This window comes from Megalobrama amblycephala, linkage group LG17 (assembly GCF_018812025.1).
Source record: "Megalobrama amblycephala isolate DHTTF-2021 linkage group LG17, ASM1881202v1, whole genome shotgun sequence".
Taxonomy (NCBI): Eukaryota; Metazoa; Chordata; class Actinopteri; order Cypriniformes; family Xenocyprididae; genus Megalobrama; species Megalobrama amblycephala.
This window is the reverse complement of record NC_063060.1, coordinates 36,386,359-36,408,352: the sequence shown is the minus strand read 5'-3', so window position 1 is coordinate 36,408,352 and position 21,994 is coordinate 36,386,359. Positions and strand designations below refer to the sequence as shown.

At 37.1% G+C, this 21,994-nt stretch overlaps 2 protein-coding genes across 3 annotated transcripts in view; one reads left to right on the top strand and one right to left on the bottom strand.

Annotated features, from left to right (window-relative positions):
• On the bottom strand, nucleotides 1-13,480 carry klhl18 (kelch-like family member 18). Its single transcript, XM_048163072.1, has 10 exons — nucleotides 13,229-13,480; nucleotides 11,062-11,192; nucleotides 10,819-10,959; nucleotides 9,218-9,416; nucleotides 8,964-9,124; nucleotides 6,563-6,699; nucleotides 6,246-6,468; nucleotides 2,952-3,056; nucleotides 2,038-2,149; nucleotides 1-1,939 (listed from the first exon to the last, which is right to left on the bottom strand). The coding sequence occupies exons 1-10, from the start codon at nucleotides 13,361-13,363 to the stop codon at nucleotides 1,553-1,555; spliced, it is 1,731 nt and encodes a 576-aa protein (XP_048019029.1). The 5' UTR covers nucleotides 13,364-13,480; the 3' UTR covers nucleotides 1-1,552.
• A 7,763-nt stretch (nucleotides 13,481-21,243) lies between these two features.
• Nucleotides 21,244-21,994, top strand: part of nrbp2a (nuclear receptor binding protein 2a) — a 35,667-nt gene continuing 34,916 nt past the window's right edge. For both annotated transcript variants that reach the window (XM_048163029.1, XM_048163028.1), the window contains exon 1: nucleotides 21,244-21,802. In XM_048163029.1, coding sequence (XP_048018986.1) covers nucleotides 21,683-21,802 — 120 coding nt within the window. In that variant the 5' untranslated portion in view covers nucleotides 21,244-21,682. The remainder of the gene's footprint in view (nucleotides 21,803-21,994) is intronic.

Here is a 21,994-nt window from a genome sequence, read left to right as displayed (position 1 = left end):
TGTCCATAAAATCAATGTTTATTTAAGACATTTAGGAATTATGTGAAAAAGAATGTTTTAGTCCCACACAAAAGATCTCAGTTAATGCCATTCCTTCAGGTTAAATGGAAATGTTTTTAAAAGACACCAGGGCGACCGACTCGATATTTGTCCCTGTTGAGCTCTCCCATCTCATACGGAGGTAGCTGAGGAATATATTCAAACACATACAGAAAATGTGATTCATATATATATATTAGATTTCTGTAAAACGTAAACTTGATTTGCATTTATGTGACTTAAAAACTACAATGTGCAATGCTACAAAAAGAAGAACGATTACAGCTAATAATAAATTAAAAGTAGAAATACTGCATCACAATTGGAAGTTAATACAAAATAAATCATAAAATAAAATCAGCAGAGAAATGCAGTACTGGTAATATGAGAAAGAAAATATAAACCGTGTTAAAAATTCACAGTCAGTAATCCTAATTTCAGATGTGTTATTTGAAGTTAAAAATGTATACAACAACTATACAGTCATGAACCATAATTTGGACATTTTTTTGCACAAAGCACGAGGGAACGTTCTATTTAAACCTCCAACACTCAAACTTCAACATAGTGAATAATCCTGAAAGCACATTTCTGACAAGAGTCCTCTCTAACTTTGTCAGTTAATGTCAATTTCACGCTCCCTCTTTTTGGTATGTGTGCTGATTCTCAAAAATATGAGAGAAAATGAAAAAGAAATGGGATTAGATGGGCACATCACAACCCATCCATCCAGTACACAGAGCTGGTGATCGGCATTCCCAAAATCGAAAAGATCTACACACTAAAAACTGAACTTTTCTTTCAAATTTAGGAGAATTCAAGTCAATAAAGTGGTGAAATCAAAACATATTCTCATATAAAGTGGAAAGTCATGGCACATCTAGCAGATGTTTTGCGCAGACACATAAGCGGTCATTCGCTCACATTAAATTTCCATCATGATCTGCAACATTCATTATGAGCAATATCCCAAATAAAATACGATTAGTACTTCTAAGTATGAAAAAATCTTGATAAAATAGAATTAAAAACAGCTTTATCCTCATTAATCATACCTACTTGATTATACTCTCCCAATTATGGCATGGGTTAACAGTGGTTAACTTTCACCTGTCTAGAAATCTAAGTTGGCTTCCAGTTTAGAGGAATAAAAATGACAAATTTATATGTGTACATGATGATATTATCCAACAACTGATGCTTAAATGGGCCCACGATACACGCTATCTGTTAACAGTGCAAAAGTGCATTTTTTAGCAGACGTCCGGCCCATTTGTTGTGAATGTCTTTGAATGCATGAATGAATTTTACATTTGGTCGTCAAAAGAACAGAACAGGATTATGTCACCATTAAAGGTGTACTGGCATATCTGCGTTAGGCTTTTCTAAGAATAAAAGCCTGAATAATGGTACCTCTGATGCAAACATGTGAAGCAAGGATCATGAGTGCATTTTGTTAGATTACTCAGTACAAAAACATTTTTTGGGGGGAGGGCTGAGGGAGACTGTTGCGTTAAGTGGGCTGTAAAGGTATACAGCCTACCCCTACCCCACCCTCATGGCAAACCATTGGTGCCATAAACGTCCAGCGGTTAATTTCTGGGTCGTACATTTCCAAAGAGCTGAGATTGGACTGTCCGTCATAACCTCCCACTGCATAGAGTCGACCGCAGTTGGCCACTAGAGAAATGCGGCTGCGTCGAGTGTTCATGGCCACAAGGTGGCTCCACTGATCTGTTATTGAGCTGTAAACCTCTGCTCCACTAAGGAACGCAGAGCCGTCATAACCTCCAGCCACATACAGATTGCTGCCCACGGCTGCAGCACCATGCCGACAGCGCTTGTTTATCATGGGAGCAACAGGGTGCCATAATGCTGTATGCTGGTTATAGTACTCCACCTAGTGGCAGAGACATGAAACAACAAGGAGTATTCTTTTAACATATCGTTGTATTTTGTAACTTACATCCTGTCAGTAGAATTATGATGTTCACTTACCGTGTTGAAGATCTGTAGACCATCATGACCACCTGAAACATATATTCTGCCTTCAAACACAGTAACACCAGCAGCACTGCGGCTTGCGCTCATTTCTGTCACTATTGTCCATCTGGTAGCACAAGACACACAAAATCAGACACATTCTGATTCCAAAGAACCACAGCAAACACTGCTACTGAACATGTCTTTACTTTATATTAAATATTAATATATTACATTAAATTATGAAAATAAACATGCAATGTAATAAGTAAACTCTGTTTCAAGTAATTATTCAAATAATCAGCCAGCAATAAAATGAAGAACAAAGAAACAAATTATAATTAATAGAACAAATAATATTAATGACATTAATTTGCTATTTTAAACATAAAATATTATATTAACAAATAAAAAATCATTATTAAATGATATAACAGAGAGAAGCAGGTCTTTTAGGCTGCATTCACACTTTCTATCATAAAGCAGTGCTCAAATATTGAACAGTGCATGATAGGACCTTTCAAATTCAATATAGTTCGGCCAATATTAAATAAGCATTAGATTTTAATATTCAGCCGTAAAAGTGTAATAACAATCATAAGGCAGGGTAGAAGGTAGTAAAGATTAATTTAAATAAAAAAATAAATTATTATTAGTCTCTTTTGCAATATAATACAGCCTGATGGGCACACATATAAAATAACATTATGTATTTTAGTAGTATTAAGTAATAAAAATATTTTTGATCCAAACATTATTGTCACACAGTTATATGTATTTTGAAAGGCTTTTGTTTTTTGTTTTTTTTTCCAACAAAATATTTTCCATTCCGTAAAATGCTGATTACTTTATTAACAAATTAATCACGTGACATCCCTACATTGATCCAAATAATTTTCTAAACATTATCTAAAGAATGTATGACTCACCTGTCAGTCTCTGGGGAATAGCACTCAACTGAATTTAGAGAGGACTTGCCATCATATCCACCACAGACATATATATGACCATCAACAACAACTGTTCCCATCGCACTAATGCAGAAAAAAGAGAAGACCAAAAGCATCAGATATATAGATCACATGTACTTATATATTTGCAAATTCAATTATTCAAATTCAATTTAGCTTCAAAATATTTTTTCAAATAAAATATATTAAATATACACCAATCAGGCATAACATTATGACCACCTTCTTCATATTGTGTTGGTCACCCTTTTGCTGCCAAAACAGCCCTGACCCATTGAGGCATGGACTCCACTAGACCTCTGAAGGTGTGCTGTGGTATCTGCACCAAGATGTTAGCAGCAGATCCTTTAAGTCCTGTAAGTTGCGAGGTGGGGCCTCCATGGATCGGACTTGTTTGTTCAGCACATCCCACAGATTCTCGATTGGATTGAGATCTGGGGAATTTGGAGGCCAAGTCAACACCTCAAACTCATTGTTGTGCTCCTCAAACCATTCCTGAACCAATGCTATGCAGCCCCATACGCAACAAACTGTAATGCACTATGTACTCTGACACCTTTCTATCAGAACCAGCATTAACTTCTTGAGCAATTTGAGCTACAGTAGCTCGTCTGTTGGATCGGATCACACAGGCAAGCCTTCGCTCCCCACGTGCATCAATGAGCCTTGGCCGCCCATGACCCCGTTCCTTCCTTGGGCCACTTTTGATAGATACTGACCACTGCAGACCGGGAACACCCCACAAGAGCTGCAGTTTTGGAGACGCTCTGACCCAGTTGTCTAGCCATCACAATATGGTCTTTGTCAAACTCGCTCAAATTCTTACGCTTGCCCATTTTACCTGCTTCTAACACATCAACTGTGAGGACAAAATGTTCACTTGCTGCCTAATTCTCACCCACTCAGGGGCGTCGGACTGGGGGGGTAAAGGGTACCGAGTACCCAGGGCCCGAGGCAGGGGGGGCCCCCTTAGAAGTCAGTTTTCTATACATGCATATACATACACTAACATTTGTATAGCATTTATGTACAAATAAAAAAGCTCTTGTGCAAAACTAAACTTGTAGTTAGACACTGGTTTGGTATAAAAAAAAATCATTTTCATGCTGTGCAGGGCCCCACCACCCCTCTCGAATCAATGTAAATGGTACGACCCGCAAGTCAGGTGCTTCTGCTGCGGACCTGCGGTGAATCAGTTAATGAGACAGGAGCTAGAGTTAGCCGTGATATGAACTAGGAAGACAGGGGAAGAGTCATGTCTTTCCTTAAGAAAGGAAAATCAGGGGCTCAAAAACGAAAAGAAAAGAAGATTAAAGAGAGAAAGGCAAATGAGGGCAAGCAGTTGCTCACTCAGTTTTTTGAAAAGAAAGGTGAGCTCCAAATGCATCAGAGCATTGACATTGTTTTAACATAAATATCTACTCCAGGTAGAATAGCATACATTTATGTTCGTACTCTATTTGAATAATATACCAATACTTTATAGTATCACACCCTACATGGCGAGCAAACAATATTTCTGAGTAAATAACGGAGTGAGAAGCAGACGGAGGCGGAGCTGGGAGCTCAACACACAGCCACTCCAGGCAGCTGAGCAGCTTGTCTCCTCTTCTGCTGCAGTTCTCCCCAGAGTCAGAAGTTTACATGAAAACACTGCATATTTCCCTCCATTGTCAAAATCTAACACCCGCGAAAACACAGATCGTTAGCGCCTATTTTACTGCATTGTTATGCAAATTAGCTCGCGCACGCTCTTACATTAAGTACAGGATTGTTCTCAGTTTAATGCACATCTTAATGATTGAAAATGACTTATTTTAAAACGTAATTCAAAGACTGAATGTTTAGTTTGGCGGTTAGTGTACCCTGTGATTCTATAGTCTGCATTTATTTTAAACAGACAAATAATCAGCAATTAACTTGTACTTAGCCTACACTTTAAAAAAGGTATTGTGACAATAAAGGATATTTTAGCAACCATTTAAAGCCATATATTTCAGTTTCAGACAAAAAATATATTAATCAGAGTGTGGCTTATTTTGTTTACATTTTAAAGGTGCCCTAGAATCAAAAATTGAATTTACCTTGGCATAGTTGAATAACAAGAGTTCAGTAGCCTACATGGAAAAGACATACATTGAGTTTCAAACCCCATTGCTTCCTCTTTCTTATGTAAATCTCATTTGTTTAAAAGACTTCCGGAAAACACACGGATCTCAACATAACACCGACTGTTACGTAACAGTCGGGATCATTAATATGTACGCCCCCAATATTTCCATATATGCCAGCCCATGTTCGAGCGTTAGACAAGGAAAGGCAGTATTGACGTCTGGATCTGTGCACAGACAAGGTAAGCAAGCAAGAACAACAGCGAAAAATGGCAGATAGAGCAATAATAACTGACATGATCCATGATAGGATGATATTTTTAGTGATATTTGTAAATTGTCTTTCTAAATGTTTCGTTAGCATGTTGCTAATGTACTGTTAAATGTGGTTAAAGTTACCATCGTTTCTTACTGAATTCACGGAGACAAGAGCCGTCGCTATTTTCATTATTAAACACTTGCAGTCTGTATAATGCATAAACACAACTTCATTCTTTATAAATCTCTCCAACAGTGTAGCATTAGCCGTTAGCCACAAAGCATAGCCTCAAACTCAGAGAATCAAATGTAAACATCAAAATAAATACTTTACTCACATGATTCGATGTATGCACACAGCATGCATGATGAACATCTTGTAAAGATCCATTTGAGGGTTATATTAGCTGTGTGAACTTTGTAAATGTGCTGTAATATAGTGGAGAGCTCGTGTGGCAGGGAGCACGCGATTTAAAGGGGCGGCGCGCTGAAAAAATCAGTGTATAGTTAATGATGCCCCAAAATAGGCAGTTAAAAAAATTAATTTAAAAAAATCTATGGGGTATTTTGAGCTGAAACTTAACAGACACATTCAGGAGACACCTTAGACTTATATTACATCTTGTAAAAAAGCATTCTTGGGCACCTTTAAGTGTTATTATGATAAAAATGCAATACCCCTCCCATTGGTATCACTATGGTATTTGGTACGGGGGCCCAGCAAGATGGTTTGTACCCAGGGCCCAAAATTTGGTGCTACGCCCCTGCACCCACTAACAGGTGCCGTGATGAAGAGATAATCAGTGTTATTCACTTCACCTGTCAGTGGTCATAATGTTATGCCCGATTGGTGTATTTCCCTCAAAATTTCACAATTTCCTACCTGCGTTGAGTGTTCATGCTAGCAACTTTGGTCCATGTGTCAGTTTCTGGGTTGTAAACTTCCACGGTTCTAAGCCGTGATTGACCGTCGTAACCACCAATGGCATAAAGCAGCCCGTTCACAACAGCAACACCCACTCGACTGCGGGCTGTGCTCATAGGTTGGCATCGCTCCCAACAGTTTCCAATTGGATCAAATACCTCCACGACATTTAATGAGTCACCTGTTCATAAAACATTGACTCGATATCAAAAACTGACACTTGACAGAAACTAGAACATGTGTTTTCTAAAAGGACAGTGCGAAGAAGGAGGTACCAGCACTGTTGAGGCCCCCGACTGCATAGATTAAACCTGCAATGGATGTGCAACATCTCTGTCGGGTCTTATAGGCTGGGAGGTGCGGCCGTCGCTCCGGCATCAGATGGTAATCTTTCGCCTCATCAACAAGGTCCCTGTCGGAGTGTAAGACAAATGCATGTTCATGCATGGATATTTTTGGAAATGCACAAACAATTCCCAAAAATAATTAATCCCCACATCCTTTCAAAAGTATTACCTAATAATGCTACCAGCCACCTAATAATAATAACTTACATTTGGGACATTGACAAATAAAGCTTCAAAAATCTTTTCAAAACTGATGTAATGCATTTTTTGGGAGGGGCTGTTTAAATTCATTTTTTGACTGTTTTTGCGTCAGGTGGTACAACCAAATAGTTGTATGTATATACTGTAGTTGTACCACCTGACATGGAAAGTGTACCAACCTACACGTACTTGAAATCAGCGGATCAGTTGGGGTTCTCTGGATGATGCATTATCATGAATACTGTTATTACCTTGTCAATTCATAATAAAAGAGCCATGTTTGCAGTTTAGAGTATTTAGTGTTTAATTTTTTATTATTAAGACACCATTTTAAATACTTAAATAGTCTGTTCATTTGTTCAGACAGTTGCACCACCTGACATATTGGGGGTTTAAGATAACATAACATACAGTAAAATAATATGTATTATTTAAATGTACTAAAAATGAATAGAAACTAAATTGAATTTATCAATTTATTCTAAAAGGAAATAACTCACTTGGACACATAAATATGCAAGTCATGTCAATGACCCATTTTGCTTATAAAATAAAATAAAACTATCTCTATATTTAAAAAACCTATTTATTTACCACTTGTAGTACACTATGGGTTCAAATGTACTATAAGTGGTATCTAAATACATTTTTTTAATACAGAGATAGTATATTAAAAGCACATTTAAGTTCATATTTCATGCTGTCTCAAAATAGCACAGCTGAGTACACTTAGATGTTCTTAAGATGATCTTAAAGGTGCCCTAGATTCAAAAGTTGAATTTACCTCGGCATAGTTAAATAACAAGAGTTAAGTACATGGAAAAGACATTCAGTGAGTCTCAAACCCCATTGTTTCCTCCTTCTTATATAAATCTCATTTGTTTAAACGACCTCCGAAAAACAGGCGAATCTCAACATAACACTGACTGTTACGTAACAGTCGGGGTGCACGCCCCAATATTTGCATAATGCCAGCCCACGTTCCCAACATTATGAAAGGGATTACACAAGGGTAGCCAGTTAATGTCTGGAGCTGCACACAGCCGAATCATCAGACTAGGTAAGCAAGAACAACAGCGAAAAATGGCAGATGGAGCAATAATAACTGACATAATCCATGATAGCATGATATTTTTACTGATATTTGTAAATTGTCTTTCTAAAAGTTTCGTTAGCATGTTGCTAATGTACTGTTAAATGAGGTTAAAGTTACCATCGTTTCTTACTGTATTCACGGAGACAAGAGCCGTCGCTATTTTCATTTTTTAAACACTTGCAGTCTGTATAATGCATAAACACAACTTCATTCTTTATAAATCTCTCCAACAGTGTAGCATTAGCCGTTAGCCACGGAGGACAGCCTCAAATTCACTCAGAATAAAACTTTAACATCCAAATAAATACTTTACTCACATAATTCGAAGCATGCATGCAGCATGCATGACGAACATCTTGTAAAGATCCATTTGAGGGTTATATTAGCTGTGTAAACTTTGTAAATGCACTGTAATATAGTCAACAGCTCGTGTGGCAGGGAACACGCGATTTAAGGGGGCGGCGCCGAGTGTAAATCAGTGCATTGTTAATGATGCCCCAAAATAGGCAGTTAAAAAAATTAATTTAAAAAAATCTATGGGGTATTTTGAGCTGAAACTTCACAGACACATTCAGGAGACACCTTAGACTTATATTACATCTTGTGAAAAAGCATTCTTGGGCACCTTTAAGAAGTACTAAAGAAGAATTTTTAGTTATATAAATTACAAAATTAGTGCACGAAAATAGAGCACTTTCAGTATATTATAGAAATTTACTTTTTTTTTTCACCTGGGCAATTACATGAGATCACAACAATAGCAAACAACTTTGATCCAAATCAATTTCTAATGACCAAGTCCTGCACTACATTTTTTCTTGTTCATGAAATTTCACTCAGAATTACATCACAATAGGGATGAAAAGACATTGCAACTTCCGCTGCTGGTTTGAAGTACAAATCTTAGATATTGTATTGAAAATGTATTTCATGTAAATTTGCATCTGCAAAAATATCATATTTTGGATTTGAAACAGTGTGTTTCCCCAAAAGGTCCATCTATAGGGAATAAGTTATCGAACAGAAACTTGCCTGCATTTGTGGCAGCAGCGTACAAGCTCATCTTGTTGGACTCGGTCAGCGAGGAACTGAGGTCGACATAGAGGCAGTCGGGTTTTAGACAGTAACTCCGGTAACCGTGGCTCCCGATCTTCACGTGAATGTCGCACCCAAGCAAGCACGGCTTCAAACACCTTTAAACAACAAATAGGATCAGGCTCTCTCATTTTATTTTGTCTCATTAAAGAAAACATTATGTCACTTTATGTTAGTCATTAGAATCTGACCTGCTCCTCTGCTTGGATATTGAGCTCATCGCAGCCCACAAGCTCAAACACCTCCTCCGGTCGAAGGGCCAGGAACTCCTCGGACAAAGATACCTCCACAAAGTGCTGGTGAACGAAGATGTTGGCTGCATCGTAAAGTGTAGTGCACATCATAGTCTCTGCGAACTGCCGTACACCAAGGCAATTCTTTGGATGCAACCTGTAAATTAGGAGCAACTCTAGAATGATCTGTGTATATGAAATGAATCACTTTCATATCTCCTTTTTATAATCTTTATAACTCCATAACCTGAGAGAGGCCTGTCACAGTTATTACATAATGGCCTGATTACGATTATTTGATCCTATCATTATTATTTGATTATACTGGAATAAAGTGTGTTATCTACTTCTGTGGCAGGACATACTTGGAGTTTCTACAAAAGAGCACCCTCTGGCTTTCATATGGAGAAGCATTTACTACTGATCAAAGAGCCGTACAGCTCTGACAAGCTACGCATAAAATAATCGCAGTCTTTGCCAAATCTTGTGCGATAAAATTTGCGATAAATGTGCAGCACTAATAATGTGTATATAAAATAATAGTTTATTTTTGTGTACATAAAATAAATGATAATCTGTAATATTTTTAATGTTTTTGAAAGTAGTCATTTATTTGATCAAAATACAGTAAAATATTAATAATGTGAAATATTTGAACAATTTAAAAAGAACTGTTTTTTTTTTTTTACTGTTTATTTATATTTTAAGATGTATTTCTGTGATGGCAAAGCTGAATTTTCAGCATCATTACTCAGTGTCACATGATCCTTATATTAGGGGTGTAACGGTACATGTATTTGATTAATCCCAAACCGTCACGGTTCGGTGAATACAGTCAAACGATGCATACAGTGAGTCACAGGGGATCCACACTCCAATCCAGAAGGGGGCATGAGTGGTAATGCAATGCTGTTTGCTAACCGCCACAACAGGTAAAAGCGCAGAAGAACAGACAATCTATGCATATATATGTTTAATGTATTTCAAAAATTAATCAGAGAAGAAAAATAATTGAAAAAAATAATTTTATAAAAAGATTCAGAAGTTAATGCTTTATCAAACCCGTATCAAACTGTGACTAAACCTGCATCTTTGTGTATATACATACAAATCTACAAATATACACACACATACATACACACACATACATACATACATTATATATATATATATATATATATATATATATATATATATATATATATATATATATATATATATACACACACTACACACACACCTAGGACAAAAGCTGTTTTAAACACAAAGGGTGACACCAAATTAATTTGATTTAGTTAATATAAGTTAATTGATAATTAAAATCTATTTATGACATTATTTTTGAAAGCATCCTCATTTTTACACAAGTGTCTAAGACTTTTGAACAGTACTGTGTGTGTGTGTGTGTGTGTGTGTGTGTGTGTGTGTGTGTGTGTGTGTGTGTGTGTATACACATATACATACATATGTACATATATATATATATATATATATACATATATCTCTTACAATATCTATATTATATGTTATGAAGAAATCATTATGTGTTTAATCTGTACCTCTGCTGTAGAAAAGAGCAGCAGGCATCTTTGACATTTTGAAGCTGCAGGAAACTGGCCCCTATCAGGAGGGCTTGGACGTTCTGCTGGTCTATGGCTATGTGTCCATTGTAGGCAAAGTTTATTAGAGCTTCAAGTGCACTGTTTAGAGGCAAAACAGAGATGAAAGTATTAACAAACACTTACAGACAAAAAAAGACTATGTCTAGAGATCTTGATTGTTGATTGGTTTTGCATCTTCACCTGGGGTCCATGCCCTGCATGACGATCTCATCCTGTTTGCATTCCACCATGTCATTGGTGAACATGGCATGGAAGTACGGAATAGAAGCAGCAAGAACTATTCTGTGAGCACTGAATTTGTGCTCTCCTACCTGCATGCACACAGACAGATGCACAAATCTTGATCAGAAATCATCTCACACATAATACATAGAAATGTGTAATGTGTAATTCAGTCAGTGGCATTTTATAGTGCCAAATGAAAAATCTGAAACATTATTATCCCTCCACCAAAATGATCACAAAGTATATCCATTCTCTAGGCCAGAAATTAACAGACAAGTGGAATTTTAATGAATAAAGCACAAATGTGGGGGGAAAATGGAACATTGAGGGATTAAGAAAACCTGATATACTGAAAATATACCATAATCCTAAGCATGATCTGTAGTATGTACAATAAGACAGCTGTCAGTCAGCAAAGACATGCGTACAGCAGGTCAGGTGAAAAAGATAAAAGGATTATTGCTCTCTGTGACCCACATAAAGGGCTGATGATGCAACAATTAAAGCACAGCAGCAGATCAGAGACAGGTTTCATTAGCTGATGCTTCTACTAATTGTGCTTTATACAGCAACATATATAATAATAAGTATATACACATCACTCTAAAACACTTGGGTAAAGTTGGTTTTATATACACACATTCTGACTTCTGATAAATTCAAACTTTCCAATAAATGTGCAATAAATTAATGTTTGCGAATTTTAAGCAGTGACATGATATTGACAACAAACGATTGTCAACTTACAACATTTTTCACCGTCGATCAAAATAGGCAAGTATTGTTTTAATGGCATATTTACTTATGAATGTCCACTGAATGTCCAATGTAGTGTGATTAACAAGGCTATTGAATACGGATGTCCGAATGTGCGAATATAAAACCATCTTTACCATCTTTACGCGCTCACATCTTTAGTCTCTAAAACAAGGAGGCAGCAGCAAACCACCTCTTCTTCTTTTTTTGTATAGAAAACATAAGAAATTTGCACTATTTTGCACTATTTCATATAACATACATTTCCATATATATATCTTAACATTTCATTTTAAACACTTATGTCTCTACTATATTCTACCTTTCTTTTCTTCTCTTGAGCTGCAGAAACAACATTTCTGTTCCTCCAAATACTGTTGCATGCTTTATTGAGGTTTTAAGAAATAAACCTTAACTTGACTTAAGGTATTTGAATTTAGTATGTAATGAATCTGAAGCTGTGGTTCTCAAATGGCGGGCTGGGACCTCAGCACACTTCCAATGGGGCCTCAAAATTATTTAAAACAAGCATTAAAATAGGCTAAAACAGTAAAAGAAATCTAGATATAAACTGACATCATTATTTGAATGACATTTTTTAAATTGAAAAATTGATTGTTGAATTCATTCCCTCAACAAAGCTCATTCACTAAAAAAGTAATGAAAATGTCGAATATATATATATATATATATATATATATATATATATATATATATATATATATATATATATATATATATATATATAAAAATACTGCATAGAAATTATTATTTGGGAGGGGAAAATAGTTTTAAAAAATAACTTATCGCGTAATGACAAACAAAGGGGGGAAAAACTAGCTAAAAACTGTTTTTTAAAATAAGCCAGCCAGTTCAAGATATATTGGATATCCAGCTCTCACAGGTGTTTCTATCAAACTCAGCTTGACAATATAGTTAAACATTATACATAAGGAAATGACAACTACTCAACAGACCATGTAAGGCGAGTTCACAGCCCAAGCCGTTTATAATTTCTCTACCGGTTAAAATAATAATAGCAATAACAGTAGGATGAACTGTTCCTCTTCCGTGCTTTAATAGTTTATAATATCCAGCTTATATGCAGCTGATGAGGGTGTTAGCTGTACATGCTAACTAAATAACACTAGAGTAAATCTCCTTCAAAACTGATACAAAATATATAAAGCTCAATTTTGTATGCAAAAGAGACACATTAGCAAACGACCTGACATGCTTGAAAATTACAGCTCTTCCTTCTGCTAACAGTGTCTGTACTTCACTAGCCTCTACCATGCTGACAGCCCAGTGCTACTTGGTTAGCATTTCACTAGCAAATTAACCCTAACAAAGAAAAGCACAGTACTTTTAGGGTAACGTCACACAGTTTCCCTTGTCGTCGGATCTCCTCCATCACTGCATATCCACGAGCGGGCAAATCGGCGACAGAAAAATGCATCAAATCTTCTAATTCTTCAAAAATCGTGTCACCCATCGTCATTGATGGACTGGAAACGACACTTTTTGTCCAAACCGAGACGCCGTAGATCGAGCTGTTTTACTGAGTGCCCTCCACCGGCGGTGTCAGTTCCTCCTTATCATGCAGGGGTCATGCATGCTCAAAAGCCAATTTGCTGCCCTAGGCAAGATTTAACCTGGTGCCACTTGCATCGCAACCAATTCCACCACTGATCATACATTCACACTAGAGCTGAACGATTCTGAATAAACTGAGAATCAGTTTTTTTTAAAAGATAGGTTAGATGGTTTAGTGTTTTTGAACAAATATTCAAAGACAAAGACAAATACATTTTTTAACAGTCACTTGTCAACACCTACTGGTGAAACGATGTAATTGATACATGTATCTTTATTTGATGAGTTAAAGGTGCTAAAGAGGATGTTTTGTTTTATACATTTTTGCAATATTACTTGAAACTGTCTTTACTAACTGATAAAAGACTATTTATTAGGTGCACTGAAAGTAATAATATTAATATACATAATCTGTGCATGAGGTAGGACCTTAAAAACATCAGCCAATAGTTTACGCGATCATCGCGTAAACGATTGGCCCTCTGGCTTGTCAATCATTGCCATGGCGTTCCTTGTGAGAGACGTGCGCGGATTGGCCCTCTGGCTTGTCAATCACTGCCATGACGTTCCTTGATTATGAGTTACCTGCGGTGAGTTCGACATAATGAATCCACTAACACGACACAGTGAATGCCGGTGGTAAACAAACGCTCGTATTCCAATACTCGTGCACGAGTTTTGGGAGGCATTCCCTCGAAATGAGCTGTGAAGGAGGGGGGTTGTTCTTACGCACGCGCTCATTTCAAAAACTCACTAAGGGGCCGTTCACACAGAACTCGTTTTTCTATTCCAATGCGCTACTTTCCCATTGTTTTTCTATGTAAACACATGCTTGACGGACGTGCATGACCGTTACGCTCGCGTCTCACGTCTTTTGCAGCGCCTCGCACATGAGCGCCGCGTTTTTAAGACGCCGTGTCAAGTTAAAAGAATTTCAACTTTTACACGCAGCGCCGCTCATCAATGTCAGTTCCAAAACAGTGGACCAATCAGAAGAACTCGGAGGCGGGGCAAGCGTTGCGAGCTTCTGTTTACAGTAGCAAGTTGGCATTACAACTGTTTTATATGACTGCAACATGGCAGAGTAGGCGCCCATTATTATCTTATTTTCTTTTTTTTTCTATGTCAAAACTTCTATCTGTCAATTCTGCTGTTTGCCTATTTCTATTATTTCCGTTATTGTTGTTATTGCCTCACGTCTCAAAAGCGTGTCTCGAGACCCTCGCGTTCTATGCTGTGCGTTTTCAGACGCAAAGACGCGTTCTGTGTGAACCAGTGGTGTAGTCGGGGCGATACGCACGCATACGCCGTATGCTTACTTATTGCTCAGGGCTGTTTGCGTATTGCGACTTCTAAGGATCAGTATTTGCGTATACCCACTTGTTTTATGCTTCGAAAGTCCATAAAATAATGTCCTGTTAGATTCTCCTTTAACTGTGTGTCCAATGCTGTTGTGTAAACTCGCGATTCTTTGTTGTAATTGGTGCATGAGCACTTCTGCCATTTCACCTTTTCCGCTCATCATCGGCTAAAAAACAGGCTTCACAGTGCGTGTTCGCGCTGCAGTGAGAGATCTCCGATCAAAGCCGCTCGGTGTTTTGAGCGGCGCATTGAGCGCAGTTCTCTCACTGCAGCGGTCACGGCGTGAGAAATATGGTGGTGAGGAAATAAGACTATTAATTAATTATAGAGCCTACATCATGCGCTCAGAGCTTTTATAAGCGCTAAGTTCCCGTACAAACTGAAAAGACCATCAGCGCAAATTAAGCATTGTTTATTTAATGCATTAGTGCGCGAATCAAAAGCGAAACATACTAGGCTGCTACTCTGAATCGTATTAAGCTCCAAAGGTTTTATAAGATTTCCACGAGCCATCCCAACACTGATGATAAAATGTGTGATCCATTTGAATTCTATTGAGAGTTAAACACTTTGAAACGCTATATAGAATGTCAAACTGTGATCTAGACTGATGGACAAAATGAATAAAAGTCTGAAAAGGGGACAGACATCATCTTGCGCCAACAATTATTAGGGAGCTTTTTAAACTATTCATGACACACCCTTACTAGAATTTATATAGTTTTATTGTAGTAATTGTGGTAAATTTGGCTAACTTGTAGAATTTATAACCTATTAAGGGAATTCACTAGATTTACATTACACCTGGCATCTTCTGTTTTTTCTATAGGCTATGTGTAGGTTGCTATTTTTCATAACAAATGCTTTGATAATGGAAAATGATATAGTTTGACTTCTTATAACACAATGAAGTAGAAAATTCTGTCAAACTGATAAGCTTACATAGTTGTAAATAATATAAAACTGAGTTTACAGAGGTTACCGGGGAAACAGCTCTAAAAAAAAAGCGCCATAAGCGCCACCTACTGACAGAGAGTGGTTTAAATTTTCATTCAGTGAATATAATTCCAAAGCAGCATGTTTAAATAATAGTCAAACTGTAAAGCATTAAAAATGTCAACCAATTTTAGAATGCACTGTATTTATTTGTTTTTAATGAAACAAGTTACTAGTGAACAACAACATAAAACACATTTACTGTCATGTTTACATTGTTTTTGTGTTTTTTTTTTGTTTTTTGTTTTTTTTTGGGGGGGGGGGGGGGGGTCTGGGTAATAGTACACCACTTATTTTTTTAGGACTACACCACTGGTGTGAACGGCCCCTAACAGTCTTTGGTTTCTCAGTCGACTAAAAGATCCTCTTTAGCACCTTTAAGTTACTTTCAAAGGGTTACAGTCATGCTCAAAATTATTCACACCCTTAGTAAATATGACCAAAGAAGGCTGTGAAATTAAATCTGCATTGTTAATACTTTTGATCTTTTATTTAAAAAATCTACAAAAATCCAATCTTTCATTGGAGAATAATTTTAAATGGGGGGGAAATCTCATTATGAGAGAAATGTTTTTCTCTAATACACATTGCTCACAAATTAATCGTACCATTTTATTCAATACTTTTTGCAACCTTCTTTTCCCAAGATAACAGCTCTAAGGGGCCGTTCACACAGAACGCGTCTTTGCGTCTAAAAACGCGAGACGCAGCGGTCAGGAGTGGTTTTAAAAAAAGCGCAGCATAGAACGCGAGAGTCTCGAGACGCGCCTTTGAGACGTGATGCAATAACGACAATAACGGAAATAATAGAAATAGACAAACTGCAGAATTTACAGATACAAGTTTTGACATGGAAAAAAAGAAAATAAGATAATAATGAGCGCCTCCTCCGCCATGTTGCCATTATATAAAACAGTTGTCATGCCAACTCGCAACGCTTGCCCCCCCTCCAAGTTCTTCTGATTGGTCCACTGTTTTGGAACTGACATTGATGAGCGGCGCTGCGTGTAAAAGAGACCATTCCTTCATGCAGAATCTCTCCAGATCCTTCAGATTCACAGCTCCATGTTGGTGCTTCTTCTCTTCAGTTCACTCCACTCATGCATAACTCAAAGGGTTATGACACTTACACATTTTGTCTATCAAGATAATCTTCACAAGTTAACACAACATTTATACATTTTGAAGCCTAAATAAAGTCGTCAGTTATAAAAAGCTAACAGAAGGCTATAAACAGACTACAGCACACCATGGTCGCGGTCGCGGATCAACGTCGTCACCACCAAGCTTCCTCAAACTTTATTTAGAAAACAACTTTATTTAAAAACATGCTCGCTGATTATGATCTGTGCTGTGTATGAATACTTTTCCACTTTTTCATGAGAAATGCTGTCCAAATGTCCCGTTTGTCATGATGACGTCTAAAGTCCCCGCCAAAGGAAGTAGTCCCTTTTAGCAACTTGTTAGCAACCGCAGTTTTTAAGACACAATAAAGGTTTAAAAAATCACGAGCAGGTTATAACTGGTGTGTTTTATGCCATAGATCAAAACGTGAAAATATTTAGAGGCTTTGTTAACCACAGACCTTATTTCAGGCGATTTAGCAAAAACCCATTCAAAAAACCCATTGACTTTAGGGCGATGGGACCTGAAGTCCTAAAATGCTAACTCGCTTCCGGGTTTTGCCTACAAAAACACGTCATCCCTGAGGTACTCTATGGAGGCCTCACTGAGCCATCGGATTTCATCAAAAATATCTTAATTTGTGTTCTGAAGATGAATGAAGGTCTTACAGGTTTGGAACGACATGAGGGTGAGTAATTAATGACAGAATTTTCATTTTTGGGTGAACTAACCCTTTAAGGTTTAAAGGTGATAAAGAGGATCTTTTCGTTGACTGAGAAACCAAAGACTTGTTACTGAGTTTTTGAAATGAGCGCATGCGTAAGAACAACCCCCCCCTCCTTTCGAGGGAACGCCTCCCAAAATTTGTGCACGAGTATTGGAACACGAGTGTTTACCACCGGCATTCGCTGTATCGTGTTAGTGGATTCATTATATCACCGCAGGTAACTCATAATCTGCAGTTGTTATTCCTGTCTCCTGACAAAAACATTGCATGCGGCGCCTGTGGAGTGTGGAAAGTTACTGGAGCGCACAGCCGTGCTCGTCTCTCACAAGGAACGTCATGGCAGTGATTGACAAGCCAGAGGGTCAATCGTTTACGCAATGATCGCGTAAACGATTGGCTGATGTTTTTAAGGCCCTACCTCGTGCACAGATGATGTATATTAATATTATTCCTTTCAGTGCACCTAATAAATAGTCTTTTATCAGTTAGTAAAGACAGTTTCAAGTAATATTGCAAAAATGTATAAAACAAAACATCCTCTTTAGCACCTTTAAGGTAAAAATAACTGTCATTATCTCTATTAGCTAGTTATTTCAAATTAGCGAATGTTACTATCAGATTTATGTGGATGTACTGGTCTCATTCGTGTGATTCACATGTAGCTACATCATGGCTTAGGTTAAGTTCGTCTCACATGACAGTTTTGCACAGCTTTTGATGTCTCTCTATATGAGACCAGACTAGAGTTGTGTGTGTGTGTGTGTGTGACTAGTGTGGAAAGATGATTGTTCAAGAAGTTACATTATAGATTTTAAATTGCCTAAAAGAACCTTTATTGTATCCTCTTGGTTACTGTGAATTTTCTGTATTGTTCTTCCTGTTCAGGTGACAGAACAGCTTGTACACAACCAACACAAGTACCTATGATCGATAAGCATGGTTCAGTTATTAGATATCAAATATTAGAGCGTTGATTAGATATTCGTAGTCTTTTGTAATTACACAACTTCACCAACAGGTGGCTCAAAATCTTCAGTAAGAGATGTCTGGAGGTTTGTACAAATTCTATTTACAAAAATAAACAGAGAACAGACAGTCATTCTGGCAGGCATTAACTGGCAGGAAAATAAGTTGTTCAGGTATAAGAGTTCTTACCTCAGGGAGAATTTAGAAGAAGTGCTTTTCTAAGAAAGTAAGCACTAAGAAAGCGTTAGTAAGGAAAAATGAAAAAGAAAAAAAATATTATTTCAAATAATTAAATTAAAACTTTTTAGAAAGTAATAGAACAGATGTAGGTATTGGGGTGCTTGGTAAAATAAACTTTCAGGAACTGAATGAAGAAACAATGTGGTAAAAAGTGAGTCTTTTTATATATGTATACAATAAAAGAAAATTATTAATGCCGTGTTCGAGTACAATTGCTTATTAACGCCATGTTCAAGTATAATTGCTGACGATAGCCTTATGCAACTTCTCATTGAATTTCGCAAGAAAGAGTGTGAAAGGTAGAAAAGGTCAATGAGTGTGAGATGCTACACGGTGAGTTAGCCCCAAACAGATATGTGGACACTTTTGGACACCTAATATACTAAATACTAATATACTTAATACTAAAACTAGTATACTAAGAATGTCTAAATGTAATTTTATTCATCCTCAAATAAATGATGTAAGACCTTTTCTCAGAAATAACTTCCCTTTTCTGAGCAATTCTGTAATTTTACTTTTAAACAAATAGTCTCAGGGTCATTTCTAGGGCTTGTAGGCTACTGTATAAAGTTTATCTCACATTTCATTAGCAGAGAAACCACAGGTCAGTGGTTTCACTAACATTTGAGAACCAGAAAATGTCCAAAGTGTCCTATTTTTAAATAAAATATCTATAATTGTTTAATCTACATCATTTAAAACAGAAATGTCTTTTTGTCAAGTGTGTTTGTGCTATATTTCTATTTTTAAAAAATGCCACTTGGTTTGATGTATTGTAAAAAAAAAAAAAAATGCTTTTTTTTAAAGGTGGGGCTTACGTGTCCAAATACATTTTTGAGCCATTGTATGTGATCTGAGAAAGGGTATTAAGAGTCTGCGGGAGGTTTTCACACATGTCTAAACCCAGTCACCCCATTTAAATACTAGTTTCAACACTCATGCAAGCCTTGACTTGATGAAGCCTAAATCACATACACAATTCACTGTTTACACCCACTGCATACACACTTCTCATTTACAGTTTACTCTCTTAGAAGAAAATGTTTATTTAGAATCTAAAGGGTTCTGTCAGGCGCTTCATAAATAGACCATTTTAGGGGATCCCATTATGGGATCATTTTATGGATTTAGTTGTAATTAATTATTATTTTTTTTAAATAATTTTTCTTCTTAATTAAATGTTATGAATTAAACAGCTCATAAACATACTCCATCAGTAAAATAAAAAAATGTAAAAAAAAAAAAAAAAAAAAAAACCTGTTAAACATGTAAGTATGATGCAATCATTTAAAGGGTTAGTTCACCCAAAAATGAAAATTCTGTCATTTATTACTCACCCTCATGTCGTTCCACACCCATAAAACCTTAATATTAAGATATTTTTAATGACATCTAAGAGCTCTCTAACTCCTCCATAGACAGCTATTTAATTTACTAAAGACATTGTTAAAATAGTCCACATAACTGCAGTGGTTCAACCTTAAAGGCACAATATGTAAGATTTTTTGCAGTAAAATATCCAAAAACCATTAGGCCAGTTATATATAGTTTGTTCAGTTGAGTACTTACAATATCCCAAATGTGTCCAACTATTTTTAATCAGTGTGTCGAATCAGCGTTCGGAGCGCCAAAGTCACGTGATTTCAGCAGTTTGGTGGTTTGACGCGATCCGAATCATGATTCGACACGCTGATTCATTATGCTCCGAAGCTTCCTGAAGCAGTGTTTTGAAATCGGCCATCACTAAATAAGTCGTTATTTTGTTTTTTTGGCACACCAAAAATATTCTCGTCGCTTTATAATATTAATATTGAACCACTGTACTCACATGAAGTGATTTAAATATGTTTTTAGTATATTAATAGATCTTGAGAGAGGAAATGTCATTGCTCCCTATGCAGGCCTCACTGAGCCAACAAAAATATCTTAATTTGTGTTCAGAAGATGAACAAAGGTCTTACGGGTGTGGAACAGCATGAGGGTGAGTAATAAATGACAGAATTTTCATTTTTTAGTGAACTAACCCTTTAAGACATTTCTCCTTATATAGAACCTTTTCTTTAAACTTGAGTCAAGAACTCTATGGTTCTACATATTGAACCCCTTTTTTTTCTGAGGAACTCAATACAAAATTGTATTAAATGACATTGTATTAAAGCAACATCACAAACGTGTACTGAAATTTGAAACTGTTTTGTTTTATGTTTAGGCCATTTATAGCCCAATCACCCTTTGCACTGTATAAATTATGACTGGGGTTGAGTAATCTGACATGCACTGAATAGTTTTATGGCACAGGACAGTAAAAGGATCTCAGCGTGTGCATATTGTCTAAGCTTTACGGTAGCATATTAAAAAGAGGAAATTCAGAAAGCTCCAGCCAGTAGGGAAAGCTGGACTGAGATGAAATGATGTCTGTTGGTTGGGCTCTTTAGTGTATGTGTAGGGTGGACTGCGACTGAACGTCTCGAGACCCACGTCTCTCACGTAGGACACTGTCTGCTTTCGGGAGCCGTATCCTGTTTTCTAAGAATCCGTAAGGATGGGATTAAATTTACCAGAACAGTGAATGTTTTGCCTCGCTTTTAAAACGATTTTCGCGGTTCGTGTCGTTTTAACTGCTTGTTGCAGTATTTATATGGGGTTGACGACAGTACTGTAACTTGAAGTCGTGACCAGCAGGATTCGTCACTCTTCTATATTCAATGAAACACGTTTGCAGCTACAACATCGCTGCAAGCCTCAGGAGGTCCTGCGTGCCCAGTTGGTCTTAAAGGAGCCGTCAAAGCAGCACACAAGGGTAAAATGACTATGTCCGTCCCAGAGAACATATCGGGGTCCGGGGGGAAAGAGGAGGAGAGTGAAGATGAGAGTGAAATCTTGGAGGAAAGCCCCTGCGGCCGCTGGCAGAAGAGACGGGAGCAGGTACGTCTCGAGGTTAATGGACATATTGGAAGCATCACTGTCATTATCGACTGGATCAGACTTAAATGTGCATTTAACTATTATTGAAGCATTTAAAGGGCTCTGCAAATGGAAAAAACGCTGTATGGTGTGATTGTGGGTGTCCTCGTGATATACCAGCCCAGTTGGTTTCTCCACATGGAGAGTTTATAG